This window comes from Schistocerca gregaria, chromosome 5 (genome assembly GCF_023897955.1).
Source record: "Schistocerca gregaria isolate iqSchGreg1 chromosome 5, iqSchGreg1.2, whole genome shotgun sequence".
Taxonomy (NCBI): Eukaryota; Metazoa; Arthropoda; class Insecta; order Orthoptera; family Acrididae; genus Schistocerca; species Schistocerca gregaria.
The window spans coordinates 546,034,530-546,053,093 of NC_064924.1; the positions used below are offsets into that span (position 1 = coordinate 546,034,530).

The following is an 18,564-nucleotide window of genomic DNA, read 5'->3' on the forward strand; positions in this document are numbered from 1 at the left end:
TCTACAATACACTGAATGTTATTATATTGTCTGGGGATTTTCATGTGGCCATTTCACGTAAGTATAAATTTGAAAAAACATATGTGTTATACTTTTCAATAAGATTTTTTTATATAATAATTTTTGTGTGTAGATTTCAAACCAAATTTCTGGTGTCTCTTATGGTCACTGAAATGCACAGTTAGCTATTTGAATATCTATCTCTTCATCCAATGAAGGGGTTATGTGACGAAGCAAGATGGGATATTTTTTATTTCCCTCTTTGTTTTGCCATCTGCCTCCTTAAGTTCATTTTTTCAGTTTTAACTATTTACCATTAGCTTATGTGAATATATTCTGCATTTTCATAAAAGAGAAAGGTTGGCCCTCAATTTTAAAGAATATAATGGCAGATCTAATTTTGTGTTTAGTTTTATGTATGTAATTGACTTTCTAATTTATTTTGATTATTCCTAGTTAGTATCTTTCATTATAGGGTGAAATCAGTAATTGTTTTGTAACTTAAATTCTATTGTTGACATATAAACAAATATAAATTCTGTAATAATTATAAACATTTGGAAGATGAAATACCAACAATCTTAAAGTATCTATTTCGTTCTAGTCAGAAACATGTTAGCAAAACCAGCTCTTAATTAATTCCAAAGTAATTAAAAATTTTGTCAAAAGTATTGTTTGTGTAACAATATATGTTAATTTAATGATTTAAACAAATAATTCAGCCTAACTTTTGTAGTAGAAGAAATGTTAGAAAGACAGAATTTTTCATTGTAGTCAGTTAATTTAATAAGTTAAGTTTAAGCATAATTTCTGTAAATTCAACTTTGAACAATGTGTAGTTTCAGCACCTGTTATTGTGATGACATATAAGGTCATGACACAGTCAGTCCATGGCCGAGCTTCAGACGAGGAACCTGTGTTGGTTAGAACGAGAATAACGCTTCATCTTGACAGTAGAATAAGTGTTAAACAATTGGACCATGTGTTAAAATAACAACAACAGTCCCTTTTCCATACCTACTTCATTATTCTTCAAGAGCTGTGAACTTTGTGGTTAGATTTTACTGCTTGTAGATGTTCAACAGTAAATTATTGTAGCAGTATGTGAAGTTTCATCTGCAATCTATTAATGAGGCTTATGGAAAGTTTAAACAATAGTGCACTGACCATACATATGTATCTGTGTACTATTGGGGTGAGGGGTGGGGGGTTTGGGCGTTGTGTAAACAGTGAAAGTAAAAGACCATGCAGTGCAACTGTGCAAATGTTGGCTACATTATTTACAGTAGTCAGTGTCCAAATTACAAACCCCATTTTTCAACCCATGTAACGATGCAGTACATCAACACCGAGGACAAACAGATGAAGAAATAAAAGCAGGTGGAACTGCTTCAAACAGGAACAAGAAATTGACTATCATAGTGCTTTGTATAATGTTTCCCATTACCCATATCAGCCTGCATTAAGTGTGAAATGTGAAAGTTATATTTTGTCATGTCATACCGTGGATTACAACAGTGATGCATGTATGCACAAACAGTCTGGAACAACTTCCAACCTCCTTACTGATTTCAGTTATGAGTCCAATGCTTTCTCACACTGACAAGACACTATTCTGCAAACTACTCCAGGTTTACACAGTGTCAAGTAATGTGAATTTACAGGTCCACCCATATCATGTGCTAGATCCAGCCAGCTGAGCCACATAAGGAGGTTCTTGGGTTCTCATCCATGCTGTGTGTGGTTCCTGAGATTTCACCTGCCTCCCCCCATATTACTTGAACTAAAACATCAACAACAAAATTTTTGTAGAGAATATACAAGGTGGTGCAAATAAAACTGGTCTATAGAACATAGATCCAGGATACAAAGAAACACAACATAGGACAGGAAATACAGTACTGACCTGACTACAGTGGATGTTGAAAGTGACCACCATTCATCTCTTGGCACCTTTGGGCCCTGGTCAGCAAGCTGCTGAAAGTAGATTGAAGCTCTGCAATCTCATCTGAAATGTTCTGCTGCAGTTTTTAAATTCTATGAGGGTTTCTGTTATGTATCTTACAGCTGAGGGCTCCCCACATAAAGTAATTGCACACTTACAGATCAGGTGACCTATGTGGCCAGCTAGGGCCACAACTAGACTAACCTCTCCTAACAACTCTGTCAAGTGTGAAGATTCTGTAAATGTGGTCCAAGGTTTGGGTGGCTGTATGGGTAGTTGCTACATCCTGTTGAAAGTAACTGTAGGTCTTTTCCTCCTCCATTAATGCTGCCACAAATGGTTTCAAAATGTTGCAATGTAGCACATCAAAGTCAATGTCTAATGAAAGATGATGGGATTAATAATGCAGCATGTGGACACTGCACATCAAACCCCAATCTTGTTTGTGGAAGTTATACAGATTCATTGCTAACCAGAACCTGTGATTCTGTGAGTTAACACTACCACTCATGTGAAACCAGGCTTCTTCAGACATAAAGAACAAATCCATGCCCACACTATCTCAGTGAACAGCCACTCATAAAACTGGAGGTGCTGAGGAGCATCTGCTGGTCTTAATAGACAAACAAAGGACACTCAGTAGGGATGCACATGCAGGTCCTGGTGGAGTATTCATTTGCATGATCGACATGATATGCTGATCTCTTGCAAAGTGTCAGGTTGATTTGATAAGACTCTGAAGCATTTTCTGGTGAACTGCAGATACATTCTGTGGTGTTCAGGCGCATTTCGGAATGTTTCTTGACTTGTTCGAAATGGATCCTCTCAAATGCCATTTTTGGATTAAGTGCTGAATGGCACTCTTTGGTGGCAGTTTGATATCTTTCAACTTCTCAGCAAACAACTGACCATACTGTTTGCACTACTCTGTTGTCACCCAACTTTCCACAACAAACACCTGCTGCTCCATTGTGAGCACCATCATCCCCTCTGCCTTGCTCCACTTGGACTGACACAGGCTGCACTATGTTCTGAACAAGTGTGGATCGCCATTCAGGTGTGGATCACATGGTGGGTGCACACATGTGTGCACGTCACAGAGTGTGGTTATATTAGTACATTCATTTCCAACATTTCCAACTGTATCCACTAATCTGGGCCACTTTTATTTGCCCCACCCTGTATATAATGAGCCTTTCATCCCAATATGCAGAGCCACAGCATCTTTGCCGATATTTCCAACTTTGTCACTTTATAGAGCAACAAATAAGAGCACACCCAATGATGGCAAATTCATCAATGCCAAAGAGGCATTACACCACCAACTCATGAAGACACCAGAGAAACAGTTGTGACATCTGATTTATGACGAGGTAAAAGGCAACAAAACACCATCTCAGCTTTAGAGACATCTCTGTATTTCAATCAGTTCACTACTCATGCCAGACATTATGCTTTGGATGCTATTGCTTATGAAACTACCACCACAAATACAGGTGGGAATGACCTTGCATGAAAACAAAATGACAGATATTTGTAAACCTGCAGCAACTACAATTCACACATGTACTAGGCAACAGTGACCACTGCCAGTGCCTTCCTGGTACAATACACTGCCTGCAGCCACTACTAGCCAATGTGATCTGAGTAGTTCTGTACACTCACAAGACTGATGTCACCTTGAGACCACTGGTCTTCAGCCAGCTGTACCAACTGAGCCCATGGCAGACAATAACAGTGCTAATGTATCATAATTTTTACCTAACATTCCAAATGATATATTTTTCCACTTTCTTGATGTACAATGTGTGAAATAATACTGAGTCACAGTAAAATTACAATATAGACTTCTGGATGACAAAAGAATGATACAGGCAGGCTGTTGTGACTGTGATTGTGTTGGTTCCATGGTCACTTTGGCGACCAGGCACACAATTACTCTAAGCCATGCAACCACCCAAATACAATAAAAAATACAGATTGCAGCAAACACTGATGGTACCCACTGCTTAGACACATGGGGCAAACTAGTTTTTCCCTATCTCTCAGAGACAGTGGTAAGCTCTATTTGTTAGATCACTCAGCAAATCAGTACTTTCTGATTTAAATTGGCTTGGATGTGAGCTGCATCCCCAGGGAGAATTCTTCAATGGATTTTACAACACCATCCATCCAACTGTGAGCCACCCTCCACAGCACCATCACATGAACCATAGACCCTGTCCTCCATAAATTTTTGTGGTAGCTCTTCAGTATGGATTTTCATGAGCCAATCCTGAGTGTGGATTTTCTCCACTGCTATCATATCTTCCCAGATTTGACCGAGGAATACTTATACAGACTTTATACACATCTGCCTTCAGAGGGCACAGCTCTATGTGCATCTTCAGGTATGATCCACATGAATGGGACAGGAACCATCATGATGTCAACAGTGAATACATATGTACAGTCGAGACAGAATGCAGCACTTGTTCCACCAAAGACGTAAGTCAGTACAATGAATTTTTCTCACAATTTGCATGCATCCTGCATGCCTCTAGGTTTGCATGTGACAATTGAACAGACAGGTATTCCGTGCAAAACTATGTATAAAAGCTATTACAATTATGTTGAACCAGCTACAATTACATCACAACCTGTGACCAATGGCTTCCTAACCATTATGGCTCCTAGGATACAACAGTCACCTCAAAGCACAATACAGAACCTGAAATCACCACACACACTATCCTCTTACCTCCAAGGTAAGAATTCCCCCACTGCTACTTGATGGCCTGAGCACATACCTACAATGCAACTATGACCAACCCCACCAATCTCTGAGAATCATAATATCACATTTTTTTTCTTTCCCTCTCACTAAGAAATGGTCCAAGGTGCCATACATAGCAGCCAGCTAAAGCACGATTGGTCACACGCAGCTGCTTGAAGATGACTTCAGCAGTTGCAACCTCCCATAACCTCCACCTCCAGTGCTCCACACTCCCAGGGAATGGGGGAAGGGGAGAGGGGGTGTATCGGTGGAACCTCACCATCGGTAAAGCAAATATAAGATGATAAGATTCTTTGATCAGTGGTTCAGCTCCTGCAAGGTGTATATCTTTAATGTTACCAGTCTGCTGCATGCTATTGTGTCATGTCCATATATCTTGCTGTCTCTCCATATTAAGCAATAATGTGTGAGTGAATTCCATTTATCTGTTCTCTGACTTTCACTAAGAGCTTTCCAACAGAGGATTTGCTGCATATATATTAAATATTTTAAAATGTCAATGTAAAAGATTTGTCAGGCTTTGTATAGTTTTCATGTCTTATGTGATAAATACAGTCCACTGTGTATTTTAACTCAGAAAGCTTGTCAAAAGTCAAGCAAGAAAGTTTGCTCTGTATTACTTAAAATGATGATGTCCTTCATCCATCATTAAAGAAATAACTTAAACTTAACAGATATTAAATTCTGTAAGGTTTCAATCAATCATGAATTAACAGTTAATATTACAAGTATCTGTAGCTTAATAGTAAACCAAATGCAGAAGTAGAATCTTTGAAATAATAACATTAGAAAGAAGAAATTGGGAAATAACAAGTTGTGAAATGTAGACAAAAAAGTGTATCATCCTATTTAACATTTGCAATAAACTCAAAGTTAGGGCAATTAAAATTATTTACTAAAGAATTATCCAGCTGAACATTTTGATTACTATCGGTAGGGTATAGTTTGAATAAAATTTTCAAACAACAAATTAACAATTGACTAACTTTTACTTCAAGTCTTTGCTACATCTACTTTACAGGCACTGTAATTACTGGGCATAAATATTTTGTTGTTGGGGTGCATGACAGTGCAGCTATTAGTGTTCTTACATGGCTATATTATATATCACTGCAGGTAAATTAAATGGAGATTATACAGTATCTTTAAAGATAACAGAATAACAGTTGATATGTAATAAGATTTCTGAAAAAAATTGTAGTAAATAAATATAAAAAAACCATTTTCAAAGGCAAAATTTGAAGTTTTCAGAACATTAAAATTTACAAAAAAAAAAGACCTTTAACCTTATTCTTTAAAGTTTAAATGTAAAATGAAAACTGTAGTGGATGTAAGACTGTGCTGTCTAATCAAACTTTCAAATGAAGAAACTTATTTGCTGGATATTAACCATCATAAGTACTCTTGGTCACTTGAACGCAAAAATGATAGGCTGATAACATTTTTATAGAGACAATGAAGATAAACAGTATGGAATAGAAACCAAAACAAATTCTCTCATCATTTAGTTTTGCCACTCTTGCATTGGCTGCACTTTGCATAGCTGGTCAACCTTATAAGCAGTAATGAACTCTCTGACTTGAATTAAGTGTAACTCAAAAGAAACCCTTAATGACAATACATCTACATGCAAGATACACTGTAAGAAAAACAATAAATTGTTAGTTGAAAAACTAAGTTTACTTTTCCATGTCAAATAAATTATGGTGAAACAACACATGTAAATGCTGTCATTTAAATATACCCTCAAGATATTATTTGTTTATTGTCTCTTTAATATTGCTGTACTCTCCAGTCCCTGGATTGTAGGAAGCATACAGATCATATTTTTCTGTGCGATTCCTATAAAAATCTCCCAGATTATCATCAAAAAACTTGTTGATACCCCTCCGTTTAGGTGAATTTCCATCTGTCAGCTCTGACAAGTAAATGCGATTCTTATGAGGTTGTTCTGGAATGGGAGTGACCTATGTACAAAAGAAAAAACAAAAATATTATAATTTTGTTATATATTTCATTATGTAAATATTTTTGTTGCATGTCTTTAACAATTATCATCTAAAACATTTATACTCACAGGCTTTGTCCATGTCTGCTGGTGAGGTCGATAGTCATACATTGTTGTAGTACGATAATCAGTTAAACCACAACTTTCCTTATCAACATGTTCAGACAACTTCTTCCTACAACACACACAAGGAACTAGCGACAAAATGATAAATAAGGTATGTAACCTAAAACATCATAAAATAAGTGATCACACACTATACTTAGGACAAGATGAAACTAGTCAGTTTATGTTGTTACTCACTTTAAAAAAAATAGGATTAAAAATATGAATGTGTAAAGATGATAGATAATCTTTCATTTTATTACTGAAAGAAGGCTTTCTTCTAGATCATTGAGAGAAAGAGACACAATACTTGCATGTCCCTTTTGCAATGGCAGCTGATCAGAGGAGGCATGGGAGGGTAAGCTTCCACACATTTCTGTGGTAAAAGTAACAGCAGTAATTGTTTTTACAATAAACTTATACGCATGTTTGTCAGTGAGAGTTAAAGACAGTAGCTTCTGTTGTTTCCTGTAAATCACCAGCACCAGAGAGCAAGTCAAAGTGCGAAAGCTGAACCCTAACCTAATGCAGCCAGAGGCATGAAGCATGCGGCGAGGTGACCAGATATGTGCATGCCTGCCTGCAAATTCTCAGTTGCTGTGGTAACCTGACATCACTAATAGGGACAGAAGAGGTGGTACAGGCTTCCATAGCCATGATGCGGTGTGCTTCACTGTCACAGGAGGCCAGCAGCTGTAGTATTGCCCTCTATGTTTCTTTTATATTAGTTGTCCTGTGTGTAATGAATATGGATGAAGACCAACCTTGTACAAGGACTGATGTAATGTTTTCAAGCAAGGACTTCATTACTTCCTTGCAGGAACTTTCTTTTTCAAGGAGATGCGAAACTGAATGGGTTGGGTTGATTTGGGGGAGGAGACCAAATTGCGTGGGCATCAGTCTCATCCGATTAGGGAAGGATGGGGAAGGAAGTTGGCAATGCCCTTTCAAAGGAACCGTCCCAGCATTTGCCTGAAGCGATTTAGGGAAATCGTGGAAAACCTAAATCAGCATGGCTGGACGGGGGATTGAACTGTCGTCCTCCCAAATGCGAGTCCAGTGTGCTAACGATTGCCTCATCTTGCTCAGTGAAACTGAATGACATGAAATTTTGAAGAAAGGATATCTAACACTGGCACTATGCCTTCTTCAGAATGATAAGTTCAAATCACATGCATTCCAAAGTCCATGGTATGAGCAGCACAAGTAGTTATATGCTAACCCTACAAAAGGAAAATTATTCAGCTGGCCATATTTGCTCTTAAGCACAAGAAAACCTGTGTGGTCTGCTGAGGGTTTTGATGATCTGAAGAATGTGTCTAGAGGTTTATCACAGCATACTTCTTCTAAAGATCATCTAAGTAATTTTATTTCATATAAATAATTATGAAAACAAGTGTTTAGTATTTCAGAGCTACTTAATGAGCATCACAAACTGATGACAATCAGACATAACAATGAAGTAAAACCTAACAGACACATCATGAAAATTCTAACTGATGTCACAAGTCTTTTGCATCAGCAGGAGCTAGCTTTCAGAGGTAACAGTGAGACAGAAGATGCCCTGAACCCCGAAACTTTCAGAGGCATTTCACGGATTTTCAAAAACTATACAGAATGAATTAGTTGAATGTAGAAATTAGAAGATTTGTGAATAATTGCTACTCGCCATTAGCAGAGATGCTGAGTCAAAGGCAGGCACAACAAGAAGACTGTCAGAAAATCCATTGGTGTGCCCACGCAAAAGCACACTTTCTGACTGGTGAGGTGTGATCATAACAACCAGAGACTTGATCATATGTGTATGTGAGTTGTGTTTGCAGGGACATGTGTATGTTATATCTCTGACAAAGGTCTTGTTGGCCAAAAGCTCATTTTCTTCTTGTGCCTACCTGCGACTCAGCATGCCCACTACATGGCGAGTAGCAATTACCCTTATCATAATATTGTTACATTCTATCCTGGGTTTTCCATTGTTGGGATTTGTGAATATAAACATTTCAATTTGAATAGAATCTCATTTTATGCCTGCATTTTGAATGAAACAACAGACATTTCAGACAGACCACAATGCTATAGTGTCATGAGATTAGTGGACATCAATGGTAGCATTTAAGAACACTTCTTGATTTTCATAATGTTAGCCAAGCTAGAATTCTAATGCTTTATTCACTGTGCTAAGTGGATGGTTCGAATTATGACATGAGGAACAAACTTATGGGTCAAATCTATGACAGTGCTTCAATTCTGGCAGGAGAATGAAATGGGCTGCAAGCTAAGGCCCATGAAATTACTCTCCAAGCTAATTTTACTCATTGTTTTGCACATCACCTAAAATTAATATTGCAGCACAGGTGTTCTTATATAGAACCATTAAGATTTTTTTTCACTACTTTTCAGGATATTCCTACTTCCTTCCACCAGTCTTCCAAATGGACAGCAATTATCGACAGTATTGTTGGTAAGCACAATCATTCAAACATTGAAAGAAGATGAATTTGTAATGCCAATAAAAGTTCACCATCCCTAGGAAACAGTGCAGTTGTGCGTAATCCTCAGGGAGAGGCATGGTGAGGATGTTTGCAGTTCATGAATCAATAGGGCAGAGGCCATCAGCGGAGACCATAAAGACAAGGAAAGTTACAGATGTGGAATAGAGCTACAATTTTTCATGGTTGATAATCATGGTCACAAGAGCTGCACGAACTGGGTCAAAGTGAAATTGGTGTTCCTCTGCAGATGAGGAAAAGATAAGTACGTCATCCAAAGAGACAAAAGTGAAAGGAAGTGGTAGCAAAATCGAATCAATTAAACGTTGCCGTGTCTGCACAGCATTTTTTAAACCATAGGGCACGAATCAGTATTAGAAAAGGCTGAAAGCTGTAATGCTTCCGTTTTTGGAATGTTTGGCAGGTGCATTGGAATTTCGTGATTTGCTTTCGAACAGTCCAAGACAGAAAAGAACTTCGAGCCCTGCAGTAACTGCATGAAATCCTAGATATGAGGAAAGAGATAGTTGTCTATAGTAGTCCTAGCATTAAGGGACCTGTAGTTGCCGCACTTGAAGAACAAACCATCTTTCTTAGGCACCAGTTGGATGGCAGAGGACCAGTTGCTGTCCAGTGGTCAGAGGATACCCAAAGCCAAATCCTGAACTATCTCTTCTGCTCACAACAATTTCGAAGCATGAAAACATCCAGATTTGTGACATACAGGAGGGCTGTCTGTGGTGTGGATTCAGTAGCAGGTGCCGTTGCTGATTGCCAAGACCCACAAAGAGAGGCATGCATGGTGGGGCAAGAGGGGGTGCATGAGGAGCGGCAGCTGACTGACCTTGGTGTGCCAGGATGGCATGTACAAAGTGCCAGCAGAAGGCGATGGCTGAGCATGTGACATGGTAGCCATGGAAAGTGAGCAATCCTGTGAAGTGGGAATATGAGCATCTGAGCTGGGCTGGAATAACATGGGTGGTGTCTTGGGGGGAGATGGCGACAGTGGGCATGGCGCGATAGCTACACGAGGCGAAGGATCCCATGAAGCAGGGACAGAAGCATACTGCAGGTCAAACTGTATCCATGTGTAACTGGCAGCAGGAAAGGTGCAGCTCAACACAGGAGTGAAGTAGACCAAAGACACAGTAGGAGAGGGAGGCTGCATTGGCAGGAGTGACTCTGCAGAGAGGCAGCATAAGGTAACTCATATATGAGCCAATTCAGCAGGGGTGGTAGCAATGTGGGAGCATAACTCCATGTTACGAGTGCACAGTCCATTGATCTGCTTGTGGAAGTCCGAAAAGTCAGAGACAAGCTGTAATGTGTTCAAGCAGAGAAGCACATGTGGGAAGCATGGCCAAGGATGTGGAGAGTGGAGACGTGCTGCACTCGTTTGAGTATGGAACAGTAGAACCATACATGGGACAGAGTATAGCAGCCTGTAGGTCTGGCGAAAGCTTGTAATGGTGTAGAAAGTCCAGCCTGATCACAGGTTCGTCCATGTCAGTGACGTGGAAGGTCCAAGTAATGTCATGCACTGGTACAGATGAAGTGACCTTTTTGTTGGAGCCAAGGACTGCAATATGAGAGTGATTCGCGGTGATCCGTGCGAGTTAGCAGGAGAAAGCATGTTGCCTGCATGTTTGGCTGGGATAAAGCTAACAATGCTGACGACAAGTCCGTGACATAGAGGAGTTGTGCCACTAGTGCAAGTGGTGGGGTGTTGGAAGGTAGGCACCGTTAATCATCATGGCGGGACATGGCACCTACACGTGCCTGCTAAAGTTACTTGGGTACGCACAAGGCTCACGGCAGTTGTGAGTGGTGTCCCCGTAGGTTGCATGTCATCGATAAAGTGGGTAACCTTGGAGGGGAGGTGTTGCAGGGCGGACAGGGCACGCAGCTGGCTGAATTGTAGCTCAAGAACACTCAGGCTGCTGCTTGGTTGAGGTCAGTTGCTGTCGGGGATGCAGGTAGTACCTCCTGTACGCTGCCAGGAGGCAGCTCATGGTAGGTTGTTGAGCTACTGAGGTGTGCATGCTGGCCTCTACTGGTGGTGCTTGGGACCGGCGAAGCAGGGCTGCCAACTGAAGGTGGAGGCGATGTCGTCTGTGACAGGTGGTGTCAGTGATGAATGATTGCATAGGCCCGATTGGCCACGTGTAGGCGGACCTTCAGAGGGTCGGCTACGTGCGATAGCAGGTGAAGCTGTAGGTCTGATGGTAGTTGTCCATCCACAGAGTCCACATCATGGCATCGGGTAGTGGTTGTTAATCAATCAATGTATAAAGGTACCACCAGAGCTGCGAAGTTGTATGGTCGTTGAGGTGCTCGTCATGGATGATGTGGTGGATGGCCTTGGACAGAGGGTGAGAAAGGCATTTGATAAGCAAAGATTTCACCATCACATACTTAGGCGAAAGGACAGCATGAATAGCAGATCACTGATTAGGTCACGATGGTCGTGGAGGTGGCGCACCGGGCAAATGAAAATTACGTTATCTTCCGAGATCCTGTGGATATCCAGTGGCTGAAACCAGACGTAAACAGTAATGAAATCCTAAACTCAGACTGGAATGTATACCACAGAGACAGGCTGGACAGTGAAGGGGGAGGTGTGTTTATAGCGATAAGAAGTGCAATAACATCGAAGGAAATAGACGGAGATCCAAAATGTGAAATGATTTGGGTGAAGGTCACGGTTAAAGCAGGCTCAGACATGGTAATTGGATGTCTCTATAGGCCCCCGGGCTCAGTAGCTGTTGTGGCTGAGCACCTGAAGAATAATTTGGAAAATATTTCGAGTAGATTTCCCCACCATGTTATAGTACTGGGTGGAGATTTTAATTTGCCGGATATAGACTGGGAGACTGAAACGTTCATAATGGGTGGCAGGGACAAAGAATCCAGTGAAATTTTTTTAAGTGCTTTATCTGAAAACTACCTTGATAAGTTAAACACAGAACCAACTCGTGGCGATAATATATTAGACCTTCTGGTGACAAACAGACCCAAACTATTTGAAACAGTTAATGCAGAACAGGGAATCAGCAATCATAAAGCGGTTACTGCATCAATGATTTCAGCCGTAAATACAAATATTAAAAAAGGTAGAAAGATTTTTCTGATTAGCAAAAGTGACAATAAGCGGATTACAGAGTACCTGACGGCTCAACACTAAAGTTTTGTCTCAAGGACAGATAGTGTTGAGGATCAGTGGACAAAGTTCAAAAACATTGTACAATATGCCTTAGATGAGTATGTGCCAAGCAAGATCGTAAGAGATGGGAAAGAGCCACTGTAGTACAACAACCAAGTTAGAAAACTGCTGCAGAAGCAAAGGGAACTACACAGCAAAAATAAACATAGCCAAAGCCCTGCAGACAAACAAAAATTACACGAAGCGAAATGTAGTGTGAGGAGAGCTATGCGAGAGGCATTCAATGAATTCGAAAGTAAAGTTCTATGTACTGACTTGGCTGAAAATCCTAAGAAATTTTGGTCTTATGTCAAAGTGGTAGGTGGATCAAAACAAAATGTCCAGACACTCTGTGACCAAAATGGTACTGAAACAGAGGATGACAGACTAAAGGCCGAAATACTTAATGTCTTCTTGCAAAGCTGTTTCACAGAGGAAGATTGCACTGTAGTTCCTTCACTAGATTGTCGCACAGATGACAAAATGGTAGATATCAAAATAGACGACAGAGGGATAGAGAAAAAATTAAAATCGCTCAAAAGAGGAAAGGCCACTGGACCTGATGGGATACCAGTTCGATTTTACACAGAGTACGCGAAGGAACTTGCCCCCCTTCTTGCAGCGGTGTACCATAGGTCTCTAGAAGAGCATAGCATTCCAAAGGATTGGAAAAGGGCACAGGTCATCCCCATTTTCAAGAAGGGATGTTGAACAGATGTGCAGAACTATAGACCTATATCTCTCACATCGATCAGTTGTAGAATTTTGGAACATGTATTATGTTTGAGTATAATGACTTTTCTGGAGACTAGAAATCTACTTTGTAGGAATCAGCATGGGTTTCGAAAAAGACGGTCGTGTGAAACCCAGCTCGCGCAATTCGTCGACAAGATTCAGAGGGCCATAGACACGGTTTCACAGGTAGATGCCGTGTTTCTCGACTTCCGCAAGGCGTTCGATACAGTTCCCCACAGTCGTTTAATGAACAAATTAAGAGCATATGGACTATCAGAAGAATTGTGTGAGGAGTTCCTAGATAACAGAAAGTAGCATGTCATTCTCAATGGAGAGAAGTCTTCCGAAGTAAGAGTGATTTCTGGTGTGCTGCAGGGGAGTGTCATAGGACCGTTGCTATTCACAATATACATAAATGACCTGGTGGGTGACATCGGAAGTTCACTGACGCTTTTTGCGGATGATGCTGTGGTGTATCGAGAGGTTGTAATAATAGAAAATTGTACTGAAATGCAGGAGGATCTGCAGCGAATTGACGCAAGGTGTAGGAAATGGCAATTGAATCTCAATGTAGAATGTGTAATGTGCTGCGAATACATAGAAAGATAGATCCCTTATCATTTAGCTACAAAATAGCTGGTCAGCAACTGGAAGCAGTTAATTCCATAAATTATCTGGGAGTAGGCATTAGGAGTGATTTAAAATGGAATGATCATATAAAGATGATCGTCAGTAAAGCAGATTCCAGACTGAGATTCATTGGAAGAATCCTAAGGAAATGCAATCTGGAAACAAAGGAAGTAGGTTACAGTACACTTGTTCGCCCCCTGCTTGAATACTGCTCAGCAGTGTGGGATCCGTACCAGATAGGGTTGATAGAAGAGATAGAGAAGATCCAACGGAGAGCAGCGCACTTCGTTACAGAATCATTTAGTAATCGCGAAAGTGTTATGGAGATGATAGATAAACTCCAGTGGAAGACTCTGTAGGAGAGACACTCAGTAGCTCGGTACGGGCTTTTGTTAAAGTTTTGAGAACACACCTTCACCGAAGAGTGAAGCAGTATATTGCTCCCTCCTACGTATATCTCGCGAAGAGACCATGAGGATAAAATCAGAGAGATTAGAGCCCACACATAATCATACCGACAATCCTTCTTTCCATGAACAGTACAAGACTGGAATAGAAGGGAGAACCGATAGAGGTACTCAGGGTACCCTCCGCCACACTCTGTCAGGTGGCTTGCGGAGTATAGATGTAGATGTAGATGTAGATGGTCCACCAGGGTGAACCAAGTCTTAGGGTTGCCCTTTTGCAACGCAGACAGCTTAGGAAATCTGGTGGGTAACACTTTTTGATGTAGCACTGGCAGGCAAAGATCTGTGTCGGCAGTTGAGGGAGTCCCTGATGCCGGGAGTGCAGTAGCAGTGGGCGATGTGTTGCCTGAGGACTGGGGCGGAGGGGGAGGGGGGGAGGGGGGGAGGGACAGTAATGTTTCAATGACGTCAGAGCAAGTAACAATGTGTGACCCCATGCGTATAAGCAGTTCTTGAACTGTGTCTGCACATCAAACCAACCGGAGGGTGAAACACAACGTCCTTCACACGGTTATCATTCACAATGACGGTGAACGGCGTGTACTGTCCAGAAGCATGCCTTGCTGTGTAGTAGCATTCAACAGTGGCCATGTTGGGCTGACAATGGTTAAGTGGCCGCTGGCATGGCAGGGGCTAGTAAATTGTTCACTTTTAACCAACTGTACATTAGGAACAGTATTGAAAATGCAAGCACAATTGCTAGGGTGTGACAGATTTGCACAAAATGACATTGGTAGGTTCATTGTTCTCAAGACAATGTGGGCAAATGCATAATTTTAGAGTCAGGCTGACCACTGTGGGGTTTACATAACGTTGTACCATAATTATACACTTTTAGGATCGAAACGACATTTATTTCATCACTTAACAGAGAAAATACGACCACTGTGGGGTTTACATAACATTGTACCATAATAATACACTTTTAGGATCGAAACGACATTTATTTCATCACTTCACAGAGCAAATACAGAAAGATGGCTGTCAAATATAGTGCTAGAACAAACAGATAAGAAGAAAAAACCAAAGAGGATAGTCAAAGACCTGTCACTTTACATCAGAGACACCACACACTGATATCAAAATACCAACAGATGTATTTCGAGGTATTGGATAATATTGTAACAAAACTGAAACAAGATTTTTACATTGTGACTAACTACTCTTTCTTGAAATAAGCAGTACTACTCAGTTTATCAATTATTCAAAGTACTCATCTATGTCATTGAAGTTTATTTTGAAGTTCAGCATTAAATTTTACTTCATATGTTATTTCCTTCATTTACACTGACAGAGCACTGTAAAGTTTCATTCCAAAATAACTTACATGGTTATGGGTTTGTGTTGTCCATACTCGTTCTACATGTAAATTTCTACAATTGCAAGTATTTTAATTGTGACAGTCCTCATTGGCACGTAAATTGTTCAGGTGTGCTCTTGCACATAGAATGTTTTTAAATATATGCACAAACAGAGGGCCCCTACAATGCATTCTTGGAGAATTGTGTGTTATAATTCGAATAGATCTTTTATGTAATTTGAAGGTATCTATTAAGTGTGATTTAGTTTTACACCAAAATTCTATACCATAAGATACAATAGACCGAAAGTAAACAAAATTCATTAATCTATCACACTTCATGCAGCATACTCTAGATACTGTCCTCAATGCAAAACATGGAAAATAAATACATGATATAGTCTTTCTACCTTACATTTTGATCAGTGTGCATGCCAGATACTTTGTGGACTGCACAGTATTTATCTCTTTGTCACTCAGTTTTAACTGTGGATCATTTCCTTGGGTTGTTTTGCCATATGGTGTATAATTTGTTTTACTGAAGTTAAGTGTTAACTCATTTGCATTAAACCACTGTTGTATGTATTTCAGAACTATGACAGTTGTGGTGGACAGTGATTTTTTATCATCACCTATAATTATGCTTATGTCATCTGTGGACAACATAATATTGGTAACAATATTTGGATTCTACATGTCATTTAAATAAGGCAAGAATAATAAGAGACCAAGGACACTTCCCTGTGCGACACCTATTTCTACTTTCTCTGCATCTGAAATCCACTTGATTTTCTCATTATTATGATCTGAGATGATTTCTACAAGCTGAGTTCTGTCTTGAAGGAAAGATTCAAACCAATTCCACACAACTCTTCTTACTCCTATTGCCTCCATCTATTTTACCATAATTTGGAGATTTACTGTATTGAAGGCTTTTGATAGATCTAAGTTAATTCCCAGTACACATTTTTTATTGACAGTCTCTTCAGTATATGCACGGATGGGTGATTCTGTGCTGTGGCCTGAACGGAAGCCATGTTGATTGCAGTTCAGAAGTTTGTATACATCTAAGTAATTTATGAGTCTGATTTTCATTAATATCTCTAAAATTTTGGAAAATGGTTGGAGAAGGAAAACTGATCTATAATGTTCTACCTTGTGTGGGCCTCCTTTCTTAAAAAGAGGCATATCCTTTGATATTTTCAACCTCTGCAGTAACATCCTTTCGCTGAGCGACACCTTTGAATACATGTCAGGGGCTTTATAATTTGTTGGGCAACTTTTTTAATTAGTGATGATGTAAATAAAATAGAAAGAAACTTCCACATGGGAAAAATATATTAAAAACAAAGATTCCAAGACTTACCAAGCGGGAAAGCGCCGGCAGACAGGCACATGAACAAAACACACAAGCACACACACAGAATTACGAGCTTTCGCAACTGGCAGTTGCTTCGTCAGGAGAGAGGGAAGGAGAGGGAACAATGAAAGGATGTGGGTTTTAAGGGAGAGGGTAAGGAGTCATTCCAATCCCGGGAGCGGAAAGACTTCCCTTAGGGGAAAAAAAGGACAGGTGTACACTCGCACACACACACACACACACACACACACACACACACACACACACACACACACACACACATATCCATCTGCACATACACAGACACAAGCAGACATATTTAAAGGCAAAGAGTAAGGGCAGAGATGTCAGTCGAGGCGGAAGTACAGAGGCAAAGAAGTTGTTGAAAGACAGGTGAGGTATGAGCGGCGGCAACTTGAAATTAGCGGAGGTTGAGGCCTGGCGGATATCGAGAAGAGAGGATATACTGAAGGGCGAGTTCCCATCTCCGGAGTTCGGATAGGTTGGTGTTGGTGGGAAGTATCCAGATAACTCGGACGGTGTAACACTGTGCCAAGATGTGCTGGCCGTGCATCAAGGCATGTTTAGCCACAGGGTGATCCTCATTACCAACAATCACTGTCTGCCTGTGTCCATTCATGCGAATGGACAGTTTGTTGCTGGTCATTCCCACATAGAAAGCGTCACAGTGCAGGCAGGTCAGTTGGTAAATCACGTGGGTGCTTTCACATGTGGCTCACCCTTTGATCGTGTACCCACCAACAAGCAACAGTACCTCCATTATGACAGCTGCCACCCATTCCATATCAAACGGTCCCTTCCCTACAGCCTAGGCCTTCGTGGCAAACGAATCTGCTCCAGTCCTGAATCCCTCGACCATTACACCAACAACCTGAAAACAGCTTTCGCATCCCGCAACTACCCTCCCAACCTGGTACAGAAGCAGATAACCAGAGCCACTTCCTCATCCCTTCAAACCCAGAACCTCTCACAGAAGAACCCCAAAAGTGCCCCACTTGTGACAGAATACTTCCCGGGACTGGATCAGACCTTGAATGTGGCTCTCCAGCAGGGATATGACTTCCTAAAATCCTGCCCCGAAATGAGATCCATCCTTCATGAAATCCTCCCCACTCAACCAAGAGTGTCTTTCTGCCGTCCACCTAACCTTCGTAACCTCTTGGTTCATCTCTATGAAATCCCCAAACCACCTTCCCTACCCTCTGGCTCCTACCCTTGCAACCGCCCCCGGTGTAAAACCTGTCCTATGCACCCTCCCACCACCACCTACTCCAGTCCTGTAACCCGGAAGGTGTACACGATCAAAGGGAGAGCCACATGTGAAAGCACCCACGTGATTTACCAACTGACCTGCCTGCACTGTGATGCTTTCTATGTGGGAAAGACCAGCAACAAACTGTCCATTCGCATGAATGGACACAGGCAGACAGTGTTTGTTGGTAATGAGGATCACCCTGTGGCTAAACATGCCTTGATGCACGGCCAGCACATCTTGGCACAGTGTTACACCGTCCGAGTTATCTGGA

The 18,564-nt window shown here is 40.9% G+C and overlaps 1 protein-coding gene across 5 annotated transcripts in view; it reads right to left on the minus strand.

Annotated features, from left to right (window-relative positions):
- Window positions 1–5,594: 5,594 nt before the first annotated feature.
- Window positions 5,595–18,564, minus strand: part of LOC126272301 (uncharacterized) — a 163,431-nt gene continuing 150,461 nt past the window's right edge. For 2 of the 5 annotated variants that reach the window (XR_007549202.1, XM_049975074.1), the window contains exons 2-3: window positions 6,799–6,904; window positions 5,722–6,688 (exon numbers count right to left, since the gene is read on the minus strand). Coding sequence is in view for 4 of the 5 variants with exons in the window: in XM_049975074.1 (XP_049831031.1) it covers window positions 6,476–6,688; window positions 6,799–6,904 (319 nt within the window). In the remaining variant the exon portion in view is untranslated. Of the gene's footprint in view, window positions 6,689–6,798; window positions 6,905–18,564 lie in introns of all 5 variants that reach the window. The other 3 variants (XM_049975073.1, XM_049975075.1, XM_049975072.1) reach the window with 3 other exon arrangements.